Genomic DNA, 17759 nt, shown 5'->3' on the forward strand with positions numbered 1-17759 from the left:
GGGACATTTCTGATAACATGGATGTGACAGGAAATGTTTGATAACACAGATGTGACGGGACACTTTTGATAACACGGATGTGACGGGACATATTTGATAACACGGATGTGACGGGACATATTTGATAACACGGATGTGACGGGACATATTTGATAACACGGATGTGACGGGACATATTGGATAACACGGATCTGACGGGACATTTCTGATAACATGGATGTGACAGGAAATGTTTGATAACACAGATGTGACAGGACACTTTTGATAACACCGGTTTGACAAGACATTTCTTTTGATAACACGGATCTGACGGGACATTTTTGACAACACCGAGTTCACCAATAACAATGAACGGACGTCCCCCCCCCCATACCCGGTAGAGCTTTGGCCCACTTGACGGCCGAGATGACCTGGCGGCCTCCCAGCCTGTTGAGGGTGGTCATGAGGCGGGTGGGGGTGTCCGGCAGCGTGCTGTCGTAGCCGGCGTAGATGGTGTCCGGCTCGATGGCCTTCAGGAGCGACAGCATGGTGGGGATGAGCTGCGGCATGGACTTGGGCACCAGGGAGCGCGCCTCGGGCAGCGGGGGAGGGGTGGACTCCGCCGGGCTGCTCTGCTGGATGCCCTTTAAACGGTTCAGCTTCTTGGTCTTACGAGCTGCAGAGAGACGAGGAGGGTGATGAGAACAAGGTGCAGAGAGACAGAGAGAGAGAGAGAGAGGGGGGGGGAGAGACAGAAAGAGAGACAGAAAGAGACAGAGAGATTGATAGACAGAGAGATACAGAAAGAGAGATGGAGATACATAGAGAGAGAGAAAAAGAGAGAGAGAGAGAGAGACAGAAAGAGAGTGAGAGACAGAGACAGAAAGAGAGAGTGAGAGACAGAGACAGAAAGAGAGTGAGAGACAGATAGAAATAGAGAGAGATAGAGAGAGAGAGAGAGAGAGAGAGAGAGAGAGAACACTGAATTTGTATCGCCATGCCCCCTTTCCCAGAGAAAACAAGACTGGGAAATAAACAGGGATTAAATGGTGGTTGTTCATAAACTACAAGTTAAATGTCCATGTAGGGAAATGAGGAAATATCCTGCAGCTGACTGGAGAGGATAGGCATGTCTGAAAACGAATCAAACCTAACCTTTCACAGTGGTGTGAACGCTCAATGGTGGCCAGTGTTTGGAAAGTAAATGCTTGACTTTAACATGATGCACTAACAAGACAAACCTTTAACATAATGCAAGCGCTCTGCCGCCAGTTTTTAGACAGGCCAAACACAGTGGCAGTCAATAGGAACAGTGTGTGTGTTTTCCCCAAAAGGCCTTTTTTTTTTCCACTGCCATGAAAATGTGCCCGAATGTGCCGGTCTAATGCATCTCTTGAGTTTGTAGAGTTTTGGAACCACACAATCAACGTCATTCAGCCGTACCTTCCAGGTTCATCCCTGCCATCAGACACTTGCGGAAGCGGCAGGCTGGACAGTTCTTCCTTCTGATCTTGTCTATGATGCAGTCGTTCCTCCCAGCGCACAAGTAGTTATGTTGCCCTGAAAGACACACGTGAAGACGGCAAGTCTGTTATGGACTGAAGCAGGAGACTGCAGAGGAAATGAGAAACACTCTGAGAATTCCCTTCCCTGAACTCCACTCTGGAGCGAGCGTTAAACTTGCAACCAGGGCTGCACGAAGAGTGCGATTATTGTGGACGATATTTTTGTGAGTGCGATATAATAAACAAATATAAGGTGTGTATATATATACACACACACGTATACATACGCTCTTTAACTGCTCGGATTTGGACATTTAATTTAAGAAGTTGCAGGCTTTCACTTGCATGCATTCAGCACACACACACACACATTTATTTAATTAAATCGCAGCCTTTTTTGTGGTCATATACAGTAATTGCACAGGCTGACATCGCAATTGCAAATAGATTAATCGTACAGTACTACTTGCAACAGCATAATAATGACTCCAGCATCTGAGCAACATGATATGTATCAAAAAGATATATATATATATATAGTCTGCTGTCTGCTGGTTGGAATGCTGTCTCTGCACACTGGGCCGTCCTTCTGTCACGGTACCACGTGTGTTTGTCATGCTTCAATGAGTCTGCTGCACCACAGCCATCAGGACAAATGACTTTGACCTCTCTGTATTTGGCTAATTTTGTCCTCTCTCAAAGCCCGCCCTCTTTTCTTGATCCTCCAATCGCTCTGTTTTTCCCAGGGAATGCGAGCGACAGTTGCGATTGGAGGATCGAGAAAAGAGGGCATGGTTTTGAGAGAGGACAACATTTGCCAAATACAGAGAGGTCAAAGTTATTTGTCCTGATGGCTGTGGTGCAGCAGACTCATTGAAACAACCCTGAACAGTGAAGTCAATCGCCCGTCTCTTGATTCTGATTCACCTTGAATTTATGAATCCACAAACAACTACGGTAGTTGTTTGTTAGTCAGTTTGGTCTTCTTAGTCGACCAAAACTTTGTTAAGTTGATTCGTATTTTTATTTTAAATGTTATTTCCGGGGAAAATGATAAGCAGTTCTTGGGGTAACCGCTAGGTCTAAAAAGACGTCCTCCTACATGGCTGCGTGTAGGAAACACAGTTTCACAGATTTGTCGAGAAAAACCTTAAATCGATTGGTGGAAAAAGATTTCCTGCCCAGAGGACAACCAATGAACTTCTAGTCAGTGAACAATGTAAAAAGAAAAACATCCCATAATCTGTACCTTCCACTAGGGCTGGGCGATCAATCGAGTTTCAATTTAAATTACGATTTTGGTTTTCCCACGATCATGAAGACAAGATCATTGAGCTACAACGAATATTGTGCCGCATGTCGTGGTGTTGCTCTCATTCTGTCTTGTGTTGTAAATGCAGCGCACCTTTCCTTCACAGAGGTGCGCTCCGCCCCTCCCCCCTCAGGCCCAAACAGTAGTATCAGCTCGTGTTGAGAGGGAGGAGGGAGCCGCGGCGCGCTTCTCTGTTATTTTTTAACCCCTTAACTTAAGCTTACCCCCCATTTAGCAGAAAACTAAAGCGATTTGCATGACCTTTTTTTTGGAAGGTTTCTTTATACTTATAGCACATGCATGAGTCTGGTCTATTTTGAAAGGTAACATTCTGTAGTTGCTAAAGCAATAAAGAAAAATCACTTTGAGTGCTAATGTATTAGAGAAACAGGTTTGAACACACTGAAATAAAATATTTTCTCCTTACTTTCGTGTTGACTTGTTGCCAGATTCCTGTTTTTGGGTTCCAGATGAGAGGTAGGAGCTGGAAAACACAACGGTTCCATAGCCTGAAGTCTTATAGTCATACAGTCCAAAGTTTATAAATATCCCACGGAAAATGGGTTTTGTAGAAAGATTTTTGTAATGTGTGCACCGCAATAATTCAGTGATTATCCAAAATGGCCCTCCACTTCCATTCATACTGACTCTTGAGTCAGGACAAAGAACTTCTTCGTCAAATGTCCCCCACCTTCCCCCACTCTCACCCGCCCGTCTGGGATCGCTTTTCGGAGCGGACACTCCTTGGATACAACGGTGACCAATCATTTTCATGGCGATCGAAAGGCGGTAAATGCAACTTTCAAACGATGTATATCGGATGATCGGCGAAAAGAAATGCAGCCCGGAGCCGACAAACGAGAGCAAAGTGCTGCGACGCGGGCCGTGGTGTACCGTATGCGGTACGGGGAACCGTTAAGAGGTTAAAACGTCTTTGGTCGAGAAGAAAGCTAAAACAAATTCAGTCGTATGGATGTTCTCAAATCAATGAGTAATCGTGTTTAATAATCGTCATTGCAATACCAATCAAAATAACCCTGTGTATGGAGTCAGCCCTACCTTCCACCGCTCTCTTGAAGAAGACCTTGCAGCTCCCGCAGGTGAGGACGCCATAGTGGCAGCCGGAGGCCTCGTCGGAGCACACCAGGCAGATCTTGTGAGTGCCCCCGCTGGCCTTTCCCTGGGCCAAGGACGTGGCAGCGCCCCCGTCCTGTCTGGAGGTAGAACTGGGGGAAGAGGAGAAGACGAGAGGGAAAGGTCAGCCTGATTAAATCTCTCAAGTTAAGTGGAAACACATTTTTAAATCACTCTGGGGGGGAAAAAAAGAAAAAATGAAAGCTAAAATGTAATCCAATTGATTTGATGTCTAATGTCGGGATAATTAGAAACACTAACATCACAAAAGCTCCCCCCCCGGTGAACGTGGAGCATGTCAGTGATAATCTGAGGGCATGTAATACATGACACTCTTACTGCAGTTGTGCAAAGAGGTCCAATCTGAAGCAGCTGCGGCAGCTGGAATACATAAAACCCTACGGCACACAGTCGAGTCCTTTTCCTGAATTAGAGCATCCTCTCGCTTTTCCAGATTTAGTTCCAAGTATTTACAGTTTTTTTTTGAGCGCCCGAGAATGTTTACCAACACGCTATAAACGCGAGCACATTTTCCAAACTGGGAGTCAATGGCGGCTTTGTTGTACTTCACATGTCCCCCGGCTCAGCCCGAGTGCCCGGCCTCTGAAGAGAGGGAGAGTCCCCGCTGTGGCTCCTCTGCTTCCTCCACAGTCTACTACACTATCTGAGGACCTGTGGTCAGATCATGATGCCAGCGGTTGTCATGCGGGGAAGTCTGCTCACTTTGATTTGCACATAAATGATCCCACACACACACACACACACACACACACACAGTCAGAGACACAAAGGTTTGAGATGCACTTCCTCAAAGGCGCCACTAGAGGGGGCCTGGCTTTGCTGCATGATCCATGCGCCAGAGGTCCCCTCCCCCTTTTCAACCCGCCCTGGCCGCCACAACAACAACAACAACAACGCCCACACGGAAAGGATATGGAGGCCCGGGGGCGAAGCAGCACACACACACACACACGTATCTGCCTGCCCAGTCTGCGTGCCTGCCACCGCCACCAAAACAAACACCCACTCGATAAGAGACGCTTTTTCGAAGCCGCCTGCCAACCCGGGTCACTAATGCGGTTATGTGTAGGTTGCTGCGCCAGAGGAGCTCACAAGGTTCACAGATAAGTTAAGATAAGATCAGGTTATTATCTTCATGCCATGAAGGCAGGCCAGGCCACAGTCAGTGTGGGCGTTGTTGCTGCAGCCTGTAGCCTGGACTCAGACGTGAGGAGGGGACGCTCCGGTGGCACAGAGGCACCCGGCGGACCGCGTCCCCCCCCCCCCCCGCCCAGAGGAGTCTGCCCCGTCTGCGAGAGGCTGCGGCATTCGGGGGGGGGGGCACCGATGAATCCTGAGCACAGCTGCAGTGTGGTCAATAAAACACATCTAGTGCTATTTCTCCCTTGTGGGGCGAGGTCAATAGCCCTGTGCCTCTATCTATGGGCGTGACGATACTCCCGGAACGGGATACGATTTGATACGCGATACGGGTTCATGTTGGGTTGTGGCGGGGCGGCCGCTATGTAGAACAGGGGCACCGTCAATACCTCCGAGCTCACGCCAGGAGGGCACTGGGTCCACTGAACTCGGCTGTGCCATTATGGGCCATGGAATAACATTGGGGAGTGTGTGTAGCTCCACAGTATAATCAGTTATAGGCAGGTTAAGACTTTCTCTTGACAATAATGGGCTTGAGTTTCTTCATTGAGTGTCGAGCCTAATCGTTAGGGCACAACAAGTATCTTGTGTTTTATTATAAAAATGTTCATCAAATATGCAATTCAAAACAATGTTACTAACATTACATGAAGTAATTTAGCTGGCGCTTTCATCCAAAGCGAGCGACTTACAGATTGTGAACAACAAGTCAGCAGGAGGGGTACACGAGTGCGACACTCTTTAGTGCATAGTGGTATAGACATATTAGCACAGTAGGTAGGTAGTAGTATAGGTATAGTATAATAATACATAGTAGATAGTAGTATAGACATATTAGCACAGTAGGTAGGTAGTAGTATAGGTATAGTATAATAGTACATAGTAGATAGTAGTATAGACATATTAGCACAGTAGGTAGGTAGTAGTATAATATAGTAGAATAGTACATAGTAGATAGTAGTATAGACATATTAGCACAGTAGGTAGTAGTATAGTATAATAATACATAGTAGATAGTAGTATAGACATATTAGCACAGTAGGTAGGTAGTAGTATAGTATAGTAGAATAGTACATAGTAGATAGTAGTATAGACATATTAGCACAGTAGGTAGGTAGTAGTATAGTATAGTAGAATAGTACATAGTAGATAGTAGTATAGACATATTAGCACAGTAGGTAGTAGTATAGTATAATAATACATAGTAGATAGTAGTATAGACATATTAGCACAGTAGGTAGTAGTATAGTATAATAGTACATAGTAGATAGTAGTATAGACATATTAGCACAGTAGGTAGTAGTATAGTATAATAATACATAGTAGATAGTAGTATAGACATATTAGCACAGTAGCACAGTAGGTAGTAGTATAGTATAATAGTACATAGTAGATAGTAGTATAGACATATTGGCACAGTAGGTAGTAGTATAGTATAATAATACATAGTAGATAGAAGTATAGACATATTAGCACAGTAGGTAGTAGTATAGTATAGTAGAATAGTACATAGTAGATAGAAGTATAGACATTAGCACAGTAGGTAGTAGTATACAGGGCTGTACGCTAAGCTTTTTCACTAGGGGCACACTTGCACAAAAAATATTTTTTAGGGGAAAAATTTTTAATAACAATTTTACCATTATTTATATCGATTGTTTTTGATTTAAAAAAAAAATATATATATATATATATAATTTTTTTTTTAATAAAATATATATATTATATAATCATACTTGTAGTTGTATTATCTGCGAGACATCGCCACCACGCAACAAGTCTAAATGCTCGCTATATGCAACCAGCTCCACTGTCTGTGTGTACTGAGTAGCCTCCAGCTACGGCCAGGATTCTCCGGAGCTGCAGCTGGACCCTATACTGTAGCCTCCAGCTACGGCCAGGATTCTCCGGCGCTGCAGCTGGTCCCTATTGACTATACAGCGTGCCCTCAGCTCGAATACGCATCGACTCAGTGTTATAAGACATTGATATCAGGACGGAGCTATCTGAACTATTTAGTTTAATGGGACATTTCGTTTTGAACAGTAAGCTAACGCAAGCTATCATGCACTACTAGACTTACTGGAGCATTTGTTGATAGCTATCAGTAGCTAGCCGGCTGGCAGGCTCACCGAGGTCCCAGTGTTTACAACAGCCACGGGTGCGAGAGCGCTGAGGAGGAGCAGACGCCGCAGCTCGCTGATCATACCTGCTGAGTGCTCACTGCTCAGCTCGCGTGAGTGACATCATCGCGTCATCACACGCCTTGGATAATTTAGGAGTGAAATGCGAATCCAAGGCTTGAAAGCACTACTCGCAAGCCCGCCCCCAGATAATATTTACCAATCGCAACGGCCAATTAAAGGGGCAATTCGCGACGATATCATCGCACTGTACAGCCCTGGTATAGGTAATAGGTATAGTATAATAGTACATAGTAGATACTAGGGCTGGACGGTATAAACGGTATGAATTTGCGCTACGGTATGGATTTTGACTATATCTTCATACCTTGTGACCGGTAGACTAGAGCAGCTAGTCACAGCAGTAGCAATGGCGTTAACGTTACTTGACGATTCACTCAACGTTTGCAGTGGTCGTTGCATAGTGTTTAATTGTACTGAGTTTTTCTCCACTTGCTCACGGACCTTGCCATATAGTTTGGGCATTTCATTTTGGCTAAGGAGGCTGAGAGGAGACTTGCTTTAGCGCAGCAACGGGCTAACGGTAGGGATGGGTACCTTTCACATTTGAACCGATACCGGTACCTGTGAATCGATACCGGTACCCAACGGTACCTTTTTTCGGTACTTTAGTCTCAAGAAATTTAATTTACCTACCTCAGTCGTAAAAAAAAATCCAAACTTCAAATAACTACAATTTCGACAGTTTTCGGCTTGCCATTGCTCCGACTGCTTTGTTGTTGAATCAAGTCAAATCCTAGGTAAGCATATATTGTGCGTGTGAACGTTGACATGAAAAAAAAAAAGTTAATTTTATTTTTTTGGTTTCTCACTTGGTAGTACCGACGTGTTTCGGTTCGGTACCTCAAAAGTACCGAATTCGGTACCCATCCCTAGCTAACGGTAGCCATTTTAAGATAAATTAATATACCGCGATATATACCGTTACAGTCTATGCTTCAAATTATACCGTGATATACATTTTAGACCATACCGTCCAGCCCTAGTAGATACTATAGTAGTATATAGACATATTAGCATAGTAGTATAGGTATAGTAGAATAGTACATAGTAGATAGTAGTATATACAGACATATTAGCATAGTAGGTAGTAGTATAGGTATAGTAGAATAGTACATAGTAGATAGTAGTATATACAGACATATTAGCATAGTAGGTACGGTAGTAGTATATAGACATATTAGCATAGTAGGTAGTAGTATAGGTATAGTGGAATAGTACATAGTAGTAGTATAGACAAGACATAGTAGCATAGTACATTATAGTAGAAGACAGTAAGAACGTCTTTTTTCTTCTTTAATTCAGATATAAATTGAACAGGTGTTTTTCACCCCTTATGACATTCATTGTACACAAAATGTAGTGTTATTAAGAAATAATGAATGACCTGATCTGAACTGTACTATGAAGACAGACTCTATATACGTCTATATGGCCGCCAGGACCATCATACCTTCATGCCTGATGGAATGTCACAGTTTTAACAAGAATAACAAGTTTTCTAACAGATAGAGCCGTGCTTCTTCCCTCATCCAGGGAGCGAAATTAACTTTTTGACTCACCGGCCAGTGGCGGGTAGATGGGAAGAATCTACCCGCCAAGCATATTTCTTACCTGCCAAATTTTTTTGATTAAAAAAAATATATATATATATTTTATATACATTTTTTTTAAATAAAATATATATTATATAATCATACTTGTAGTTGTATTATCTGCGAGCAGGGGAGGAAATTAGGCCACTTTACTCGCCAAATGCGAGTATTTTTTACGTTTGGCGAGTGATTCATGAAGACCACTCGCCAGTCTGGCGAGTATACAAAAAAAATAAACATTCTGCAATCACTGCACTGGCAAACGGTGCGCGTCTTCTGAGTGCTCGCTTTAGTTGACAGTGCCACGAGAGCACTGCACAAGACCACCCGCGGACATATAATGTTTAATAAAAGTTTGCGCAGTACTGGCCAACCCGCGGACATATAATGATAAAAGTCCTGCGTTACTAGGCTAGCCATCAGGAGCACTCGCAAACGGATAACGTTAAACACAGCAGAAGATGGAAAACAGACAGACTGACCAACGGGGAACTGCATCCAACCCTAGTACAACCCTCGAGTATAAGTTACTAAGGACACATTTAAATCACAGAGGTGTAATGTTAGTCTACTGGAAATGTATACAGTGGTTAGCTTCTAGTTTTAGCGATAGCTGCTTGCTAGCTAACGTTAGCCCTGTGTGCTCAAAGCAGCCAGCTAGGTGTATCTGTTATGACTATAATGTTTCCAAAAAAGCACCGGACTACGACGTAAGGTTAGACATTTTATTTCATGCTCAAAAGCCCCTGGCTTGCACATCGCAGTCACGAAAGGGGCTAGCTAAGCTCAACCAGTGCACTGTGTACAACAGCACACCAACCCAACTGACGTTACCACAACACTTGACGGTACTGTCGTAAGACCACCGTGCTGTCTTAAAGGCACAGTGTGCCTACCCAGATGCATACACAACATTGACGAGGCTTGACAACCGAGGTTCAAAGTTAACTTGATTGATTGAAAACTTTATTAACAGATTGCAGAATGGGTACAATACAGTACGGCATTTTCAATTCATCATAACATATGACATACAGATAGACTACTGCTACATCTATATATTTCACATCTATCTATACACTTCACAACATACTTCGGTTTTTTTCTTTCACTGCCCAACCCAGTCCAACCCAGCATCTTTCACTGCCCAGTTCAGCCCAACCCAGTCCAGAATAGATACCTCTTTCATGTTAATATGTTTTATGCTAATATTGTGAAGAGTAGAGATTAATGTTTTATGCTAATACATATTTTAAAGAGTAGAGACACGGTGTGATTATTTTACTATGATTGAAAATCTATTTAGACGAAGACATACAAAGAAGTAATTATCACAATTAGCGATTTTTTTTGTCTGGTAAAAAATCTGTTTGGCTGGTAAAAAAAATCAGATACTCGCCAGTTGGCTGGTAAGCCAAAAAGTTAGTTTCCTCCCCTGTCTGCGAGACATCGCCACCACGCAATAAGTCAAAATGCTCGCTATCTGCAAACAGCTCCACTGTCTGTGTATACTTGAGTAGCCTCCAGCTCCAGCAAGGATTCTCCGGCGATGCAGCTAGACCCTATACTAATACTCTACATTCAGCATGCAAGGATTCTCCGGCGCTGCAGCTGGACCCTATTGGTATAATATTGCGGTTCTTTGGTCTAATCACATTCATCAAGCCCTCAGCTAGAATACGCGTTGAATCAATGTTATAAGACATTGATATCAGGAGCTATCTGTAGCTACTGCTAGCCCGCTAGATAACGTTAAGACAATTTAGTTTACTGGGATATATAGATCTAACGTGAGCTAGCTAACGAGGGAACGGAGGTATTATGCACTCGAGTCATGTTGATATCGACAGTAGCTAGCCAGCTAGATACCGTTAGACAATGCCTCGTCATGTATTACACTAAAAGTGAATAGTTGACTGGGTCATTGTTTAAACAGTAACGGTAGCTCATGTAGGTCCGATCTAGACTAGAGCAGACTGCTACCATTCTGAGAGCTTAACGTTAGCACTAGAGCTGCGGGCGAGCTGCTATCATTCTGAGAGCTTAACGTTAGCACTAGATGCTGCGGGCGAGCTGCTATCATTCTGAGAGCTTAACGTTAGCACTAGATGCTGCGGGCGAGCTGCTATCATTCTGAGAGCTTAACGTTAGCACTAGATGCTGCGGGCGAGCTGCTATCATTCTGAGAGCTTAACGTTAGCACTAGATGCTGCGGGCAAGCTGCTACCATTCTGAGAGCTTAACGTTAGCACTAGATGCTGCGGGCGAGCTGCTATCATTCTGAGAGCTTAACGTTAGCAGTGGCACTAGAGCTGCGGGCCGCTCTGTGTTGATACGAGCAGAAGCCAATAGTATCCCGCTGCAGGGCTGGCCCGGCTGGGCGGATATGACTCGTTGCCACGTTTTTTTTCAAAATAAGAATATCATACGAACCGAATGCTGCTAACTGCCGGAGCCATCGATATTATGACTCTAGCTGCGCTTGGGCCGGAAAAGAGACCCGCACAGATTTCCAAAATAAGAGTATCGTTATGAACTACACGTCTACACGCCACACGGCGGGCAGGGCTCTCAGTGGCAAGCGCCAAAGGTAAAAACTGACCGCCCCTGGCGGGCGGCAGGCTTTAATTTCGCCCCCTGCCCTCATCGTTAAAGAACCCAGGACGCCTATCATAAATAGTAGGGGGTTCCTCTATGTTCCTGGCCAAATTCCCAATCAAGTCTCTGTCTGACATCAAGGCCACCTAATCATCCCTTCCCCTTAATTGAATGATATCAATCCCTGTCTCCTGAGCCGTTCAGCCACTAGTAGTGTGATGTGTGCCGGGTGCCATTGTATGGTAGCCATTGAGCCTGCATAGCCCAAGGTTGGGTGCTACCAGTGGTGGTGAAGGAGGCAATTTCCACCCTACATTGTAAAGCGCTTTGAGTGTCTAGAAAAGCTATATAAATGCAATTAATTATTATTATTATTATAAGTATCTTTTGCAGGGGTGCCAATGGAACACTCTACCTATGTATGGACATTAGGGAGGCTAGATCATATTTTCAAAAGTAAGCTAAAAACGTACCTCTTCACCTTAGCCTTTTAATACACGCTGCTACATTACATCCACACTATTGTATTGTAGATGAAAGCAATTTTATTTTATTTATTTATTGCTAATTCTACGCCTATTTTTATGATTATTGCACTGTAAATGAGCTTATATTATATTATTGCACTGCTTTTATTCTGTCACATTTCTCGTATTCCTCTTACTCTAGTCTCTGCTCATTTTATGATCTAAAATTATATTATGGTCTATAATCATGCACATTTTAAGCTCATTATATGCCTATGTCTATTTTGTGTCTACATTACTGCCGTTAAGCACTTTGGGCAGCAATTCTTGTATGAAAGGTGGGGCGACAGTGGGTCAGGAGGTAGAGCGGTCGTCTTGTAATCGGAAGGTTCCCGGTTCGATTCCGGCTCCTCCCGTGCCTGTGTGAAAGAGTGTCCTTGAGCAAGACACTTAACCCCCGGGCTGGGTTGGCACCTCGCACGGTCGCCTCCGCCGTCGGGTGTGTGAATGTGTGAGTGAATAGGTGAATGTGAGGCATAAGTTGTAAAGCGCTTTGGATAAAATATATATAAATGCTGTCCATTTATACAAATAAAGTTTATCATTACCTGCCCTTTTCTGCTCCAAACTATCATTATTACATCTGCATTTAAAAATAAATCCACCATCAGTCGACCTCTAGTAGCAAGGCATTCATTGTGCCCCTCATCCTTCCTCTGGGGTCACAATTCACGTGTTAAAAAAAACAAAAACAAGTGGTGAATCGTGAGAGGAAGTGAAAGTGAAAAAGTCAACAGAACCGCGAGCCACGTGAGCTCCTGCACCTTTATTGTCACTAGTCACGGGGCACTATAATCAGAAAACACTTAGTCACTAATACATCCATCCAGTAAGTTGCCGCTGGCCACGGTGAGTGATGTGCATCATTAGCGCGCAGTGTGCAGGCTATCCACTTATGAGCGGGCGGGCTCTAAGCCGAGATCATTCGACCACTCGCTCGGCCCGTGAGTGTGAAGCCTTGCCGTTTGGAATGCAACGGACGGTCCCTCGCAAAACACAGGAATATCATCAAATGGAGTTGCCGGTTATAAATACATTTCATATACGCCACACACGGCTGTGTGGCAAACCATGATGCAATCAACCGCCGTTGTTGCCATCTGCCCGGTCACGTGACCGCCGGAGGACAGATTGGTATTTATGTGCGCCGGCGGTGGGAGATTTACGAGGGGGGGGGGGGGGGGGCTCTCCTCACAGCACAAAGCCAACAGGCGTTGGAGCGAGAGACGCTCCACCCAAACCCACCGATCCCGGCCACAGAGGAAAGACGCCGTCGCCCTGGTCACCCAAGCGGGGCGGTTGGGGGGGGGGTGTCGGCTGATGTCACCAGAGTGTTGTTGTCACCAGGCCGGGAGGGGAAGAAGCCCGCTTGCCCTGGTCACCCAAGCGGGGTGAGTGGGGGGGCAGGTGGGGTGGGGTGTCGGCCGATGTCACCAGAGTGTTGTTGTCACCGGGCCGGGAGGGGAAGAAGCCCGCTTGCCCTTCATTGGACCGCTGGGATCAGGGCTAAAGGTGTGAGCTGGGGAGGCTTTGCTATGAACCGGCTTTAGGCTACTGGGCTAAATCCAATTAGCGCATGTTGTGCTGCTTCACTCCAAAACAACACATTAGGCCTGGGAGGGTTGCCTGCTCCGCCGACACTTGTCGAGGCAAACCAGCGGAAAACCCACACTTCACACTTTATTTGTTTGCCGCTCTACGCGTTTCACACTAGTCGACGGTTTCCCCTCTGAAGATGTATCATGATGAGAGGACGTTCCCAGGGCCTGGTAAGACAGACCGTGCCTTGCGTGAGAAGCCGCACCCCCCGATATCGGTTTTGGTGCGCCGGCAGTGGCAGAGCGATCACAGTTGCATGACAAAGTGCGGAGAGAGAATTTCCTTTTTCTGAAAACCATATGTTGATCTGAGCGCCTGGTGCCTAACAGGAAGTGCTCACATTCCCACAGAGTTTACCATCGGTCAGAGCATGACTAGAGCACCGCAGCACACAGCTAGAGCACAGCAACAAGCACACAATAGAGCACCGCAACACATTTCCCTTGGGATCAATAAAGTACTTCTACTCTATAGCACAGCAGCATGCACACACTAAAACACAGCAACATGCACACACTAGAGCACAGCAGCATGCACACACACTAAAACACAGCAACATGCACACACTAGAGCACAGCAGCATGCACACACACACACACACACACTAAAACATAGCAACATGCACACACTAGAGCACAGCAGCATGCACACACACACTAAAACACAGCAACATGCACACACTAGAGCACAGCAACACGCACACACTAAAACACAGCAACATGCACACACTAAAACACAGCAACATGCACACACTAAAACACAGCAACATGCACACACTAAAACACAGCAACATGCACACACTAGAGCACAGTAGCATTGCACACACACACCCACTCAAACACAGCAACATGCACACACTAGAGCAGTGTTTCTCAACTGGTGGGTCGTGACCCAAAAGTGAGTCGCGGGGCCATTTTGAGTGGGTCGCGGATGTGTGTATTAACACTTTGGTCGCCAAGGACGCCTTAACTCGTCATTCCCCGCCATGCTAATTCTGCCAATGACGCCGTAACACGTCATTGAGATCAATATTTCAAAAATCTGTGATCGCAATCATATTTCTCCCCCGGAGACTTGAGATCTACTGTTGATCCCCTCTCAACTCTCCAACGGTTCAAGAGCGCCATCTGGTGGCCGATCGGCGGATCGCCCAAACCGGAAACGGAAACTGGTGCTCATCCAAATTTGGTCCGATCACCCGCTATTAGGGATGGGTACCTTTCACATTTGAACCGATACCGGTACCGGTACCTGTGAATCGATACCGGTACCCAACGGTACCTTTTTTCGGTACTTTAGTCTCAAGAAATTTAATTTACCTACCTCAGTCGTAAAAAAAAAATATCCAAACTTCAAATAACTACAATTTCGACAGTTTTCGGCTTGCCATTGCTCCGACTGCTTTGTTGTTAAATCAAGTCAAATCCTAGGTAAGCATATATTGTGCGTGTGAACGTTGACATGAAAAGAAAAAAAAAAAAGTAAAAAAAGTAAAAAAAATAATACGTTTTTTTTTTTTTTTTTTTGTTTCTCACTTGATTCGATACTCGGTAGTACCGACGTGTTTCGGTTCAGTACCTCAAAAGTACCGAATTCGGTACCCATCCCTACTCGCTATAGGTCCCGGGACTCGAGCGCGACACAATGGATAGCGATCCGTTACCAATAACTCGATAAACAACATGATTTGGACGTATATACTATTATACAACCTGGAGATGGATCGCATATTTCAACATCCCATAATAGGAATATTTTTGCTCCACGCTCATCGCCCAACGGCCCGAGGAGACTGGGGTAAGTTTCAGCGTTTTTTTTTTACCGTGTTCGATACAAACTGCTCTAATGATCATATCACCCACACTAGATGAATCATCTAACGTTGGCCACGGAATTATAAACGACCCCCCCCCCCCATCCGGTCAACATCAGATAAGTAGTAACTTCTAGAAGCACGTCCATTTGATTTTTTTTTTATCTCGCGCCGATCGCTATCAAACTGTATTTGATCATCAATATAATGCATTTAGGGCTATAAATCACGTTCTGCAGAATGCTGCAGAAAACGATAAAAACATATTTATACTTTAGACCGTATTTTAGTATGAATATGTGAATGAAAAAGTATAACGTTCCCACATCCTGAATGATAGATAATTGACGTTGAATGGGCCATAATAATGTCAATTTAGCAATACAATTTAAAAAGTTATAGCCCTGCAAAGAAGGGGAACTTCTCCATAGACAAATAGAGCTGGCAGAGGATGGTATAATGATGTACATAAGCCTGGCAAAGAAAGTGTTAAAAAAAACTGTGAAAGTGGCCTCCTCAGCTCTGATCCAGCTGAAGACAAAGCAGAGGAACAGATTGGACATTGAGCATGACCTCAGAGTTGCTTTGTCTACCATCACCCCAGACTTTGAGACTCTTGTCAGGAGCAAACAACATCCCCAGTTATCCCTTTAGTTCCCTGGGATGTTAAGCTAAGAAGTCTGCTAAGAAGGATATATTATTTATTATTATTTATTCTTTTATTTCATTGTGTTTTTAGCCCTAGTTGCACTTTTGTTGCAACCCCAGTTATCCCATTAGTTCCCCCAAACTTACTGTAGGTCTGTTAGGCATAACAAAAAATATTGTTTGTTTCCTGTTGGTTGTCAGTTAAGGCCATGGGTAGGTAGGGAATTTATTTTATTTTATTTTTTCCCACGGCGACTATGGATAGGGAATTTCTTTATTTAATTAAAATGTTCACAACAACATGGATGCATGTACTCTGCCAGCATGTTTAATATCCATAATACTAAAGGTTTGACTAAGATTTCTATGAAACTTTATTCAAAAAATAAATAAAAGAATGAATGAATTATTATTTTATTTCATTGGGTTTTTAGCCCTAGTTGCCCTTTTGTTGCAACTAGGGCTGGGCGATATGACGATATTATATAAATATCGGGTACAGTTCATTAACTATACACTTTTTCAACGTATCGTGGATATCGTGATGTTTTGCCCAAGAGGATTGTGTCGCGTCAATCTGTCCACACGTTACTCGTTCATATCTCAGCCCGTGCTGAGATATGCCCATTCCGCGGTCTGTTAATAAAGTTTTCAATCAGACAGATGTATGGAAAGGCTTTTATTATAACATTCGTTGTAGTAAAATCATTATGCCTCATTTAGTCATCCTGTGGAGCACTGGTCTCCTACTCGACGGCCGCGGGGAGCTAACGTTAGTAGCTTTGTTGTTGTTCAGCACACAGGACATTCAGGAAGTCAAAAACTAATATAGCGCTTGCCGATTGGTGCTAAGAACAGCAGGGCGGGTGCAAGCGCTGTGATGTAATTGGCAGACTCGACTGTCAATCAAAATTATTATGTTTCCGTCAGAATGAATGAATGAAAACTTTATTAAAAGGTTGCAGAATGGGTACAATACAGTACAGGAGGATGAAGACCAGAAAAAGACTTTTGGCTTTTTTACATAAGGGTCCTCCATTTTCAATTCATCAAAACATTTAGAGACATACATATATACAGTAGTTTCATAAAAATGCTATTTATTGATTGATTGATTGATTTAAAACTTTACTAACATATTGCAGAATGGGTACAGTACAGCTCAATACATACAATTGTTAAGGGGATGCAGACCAGAGAAAGACTTTAGTCTTGTTTACATCAGGGTCCCCCATTTTCAATTCATCATATTTCATATCTAAATCATATAATATCTCATTGCTAAATATATGCAATATATAATCTAATAATCTAAATCTAATATATAATATAAAAATGCTAAATGCATGGGTATTTTATTTTGTCTTTAATGTTAGCTTGCAAACTCAAATACTGTCTTGGTAAGCCTGATAATGAATTGTTTGGGGTAAAAAAGAAAAACATCGTGATGTGTATCGTGTATCGCCGAAAGGTCAGAAAATATCGTGATATCATATTTAGGCCATATCGCCCAGCCCTAGTTGCAACCCCAGTTATCCCATTAGTTCCCCCAAACTTAGGTCTGTTATGTTAAGCTAAGAAATCTGCTAAGAAGCATATATTATTTATTATTATTTTATTTCATTGGGTTTTTAGCCCTAGTTGCACTTTGTGTTTATTTCATGTTTTTAACAGTTTGTTTGTG

General features: G+C 43.8%; 1 protein-coding gene across 2 annotated transcripts in view; it reads right to left on the reverse strand.

Annotated features, from left to right (window-relative positions):
- Positions 1–17759, reverse strand: part of nr3c1 (nuclear receptor subfamily 3, group C, member 1 (glucocorticoid receptor)) — a 62854-nt gene that overhangs the window by 18049 nt on the left and 27046 nt on the right. The window contains exons 3-6 of one of the 2 annotated variants that reach the window (XM_084332201.1): positions 3856–4022; positions 3224–3280; positions 1423–1539; positions 374–655 (exon numbers count right to left, since the gene is read on the reverse strand). In XM_084332201.1, coding sequence (XP_084188327.1) covers positions 374–655; positions 1423–1539; positions 3224–3280; positions 3856–4022 — 623 coding nt within the window. The remainder of the gene's footprint in view (positions 1–373; positions 656–1422; positions 1540–3223; positions 3281–3855; positions 4023–17759) is intronic. The other variant, XM_084332202.1, reaches the window with a different exon arrangement.

This window comes from Notolepis coatsorum, assembly GCF_963971535.1.
Source record: "Notolepis coatsorum genome assembly, chromosome: 16".
Lineage (NCBI taxonomy): Eukaryota > Metazoa > Chordata > Actinopteri > Aulopiformes > Paralepididae > Notolepis > Notolepis coatsorum.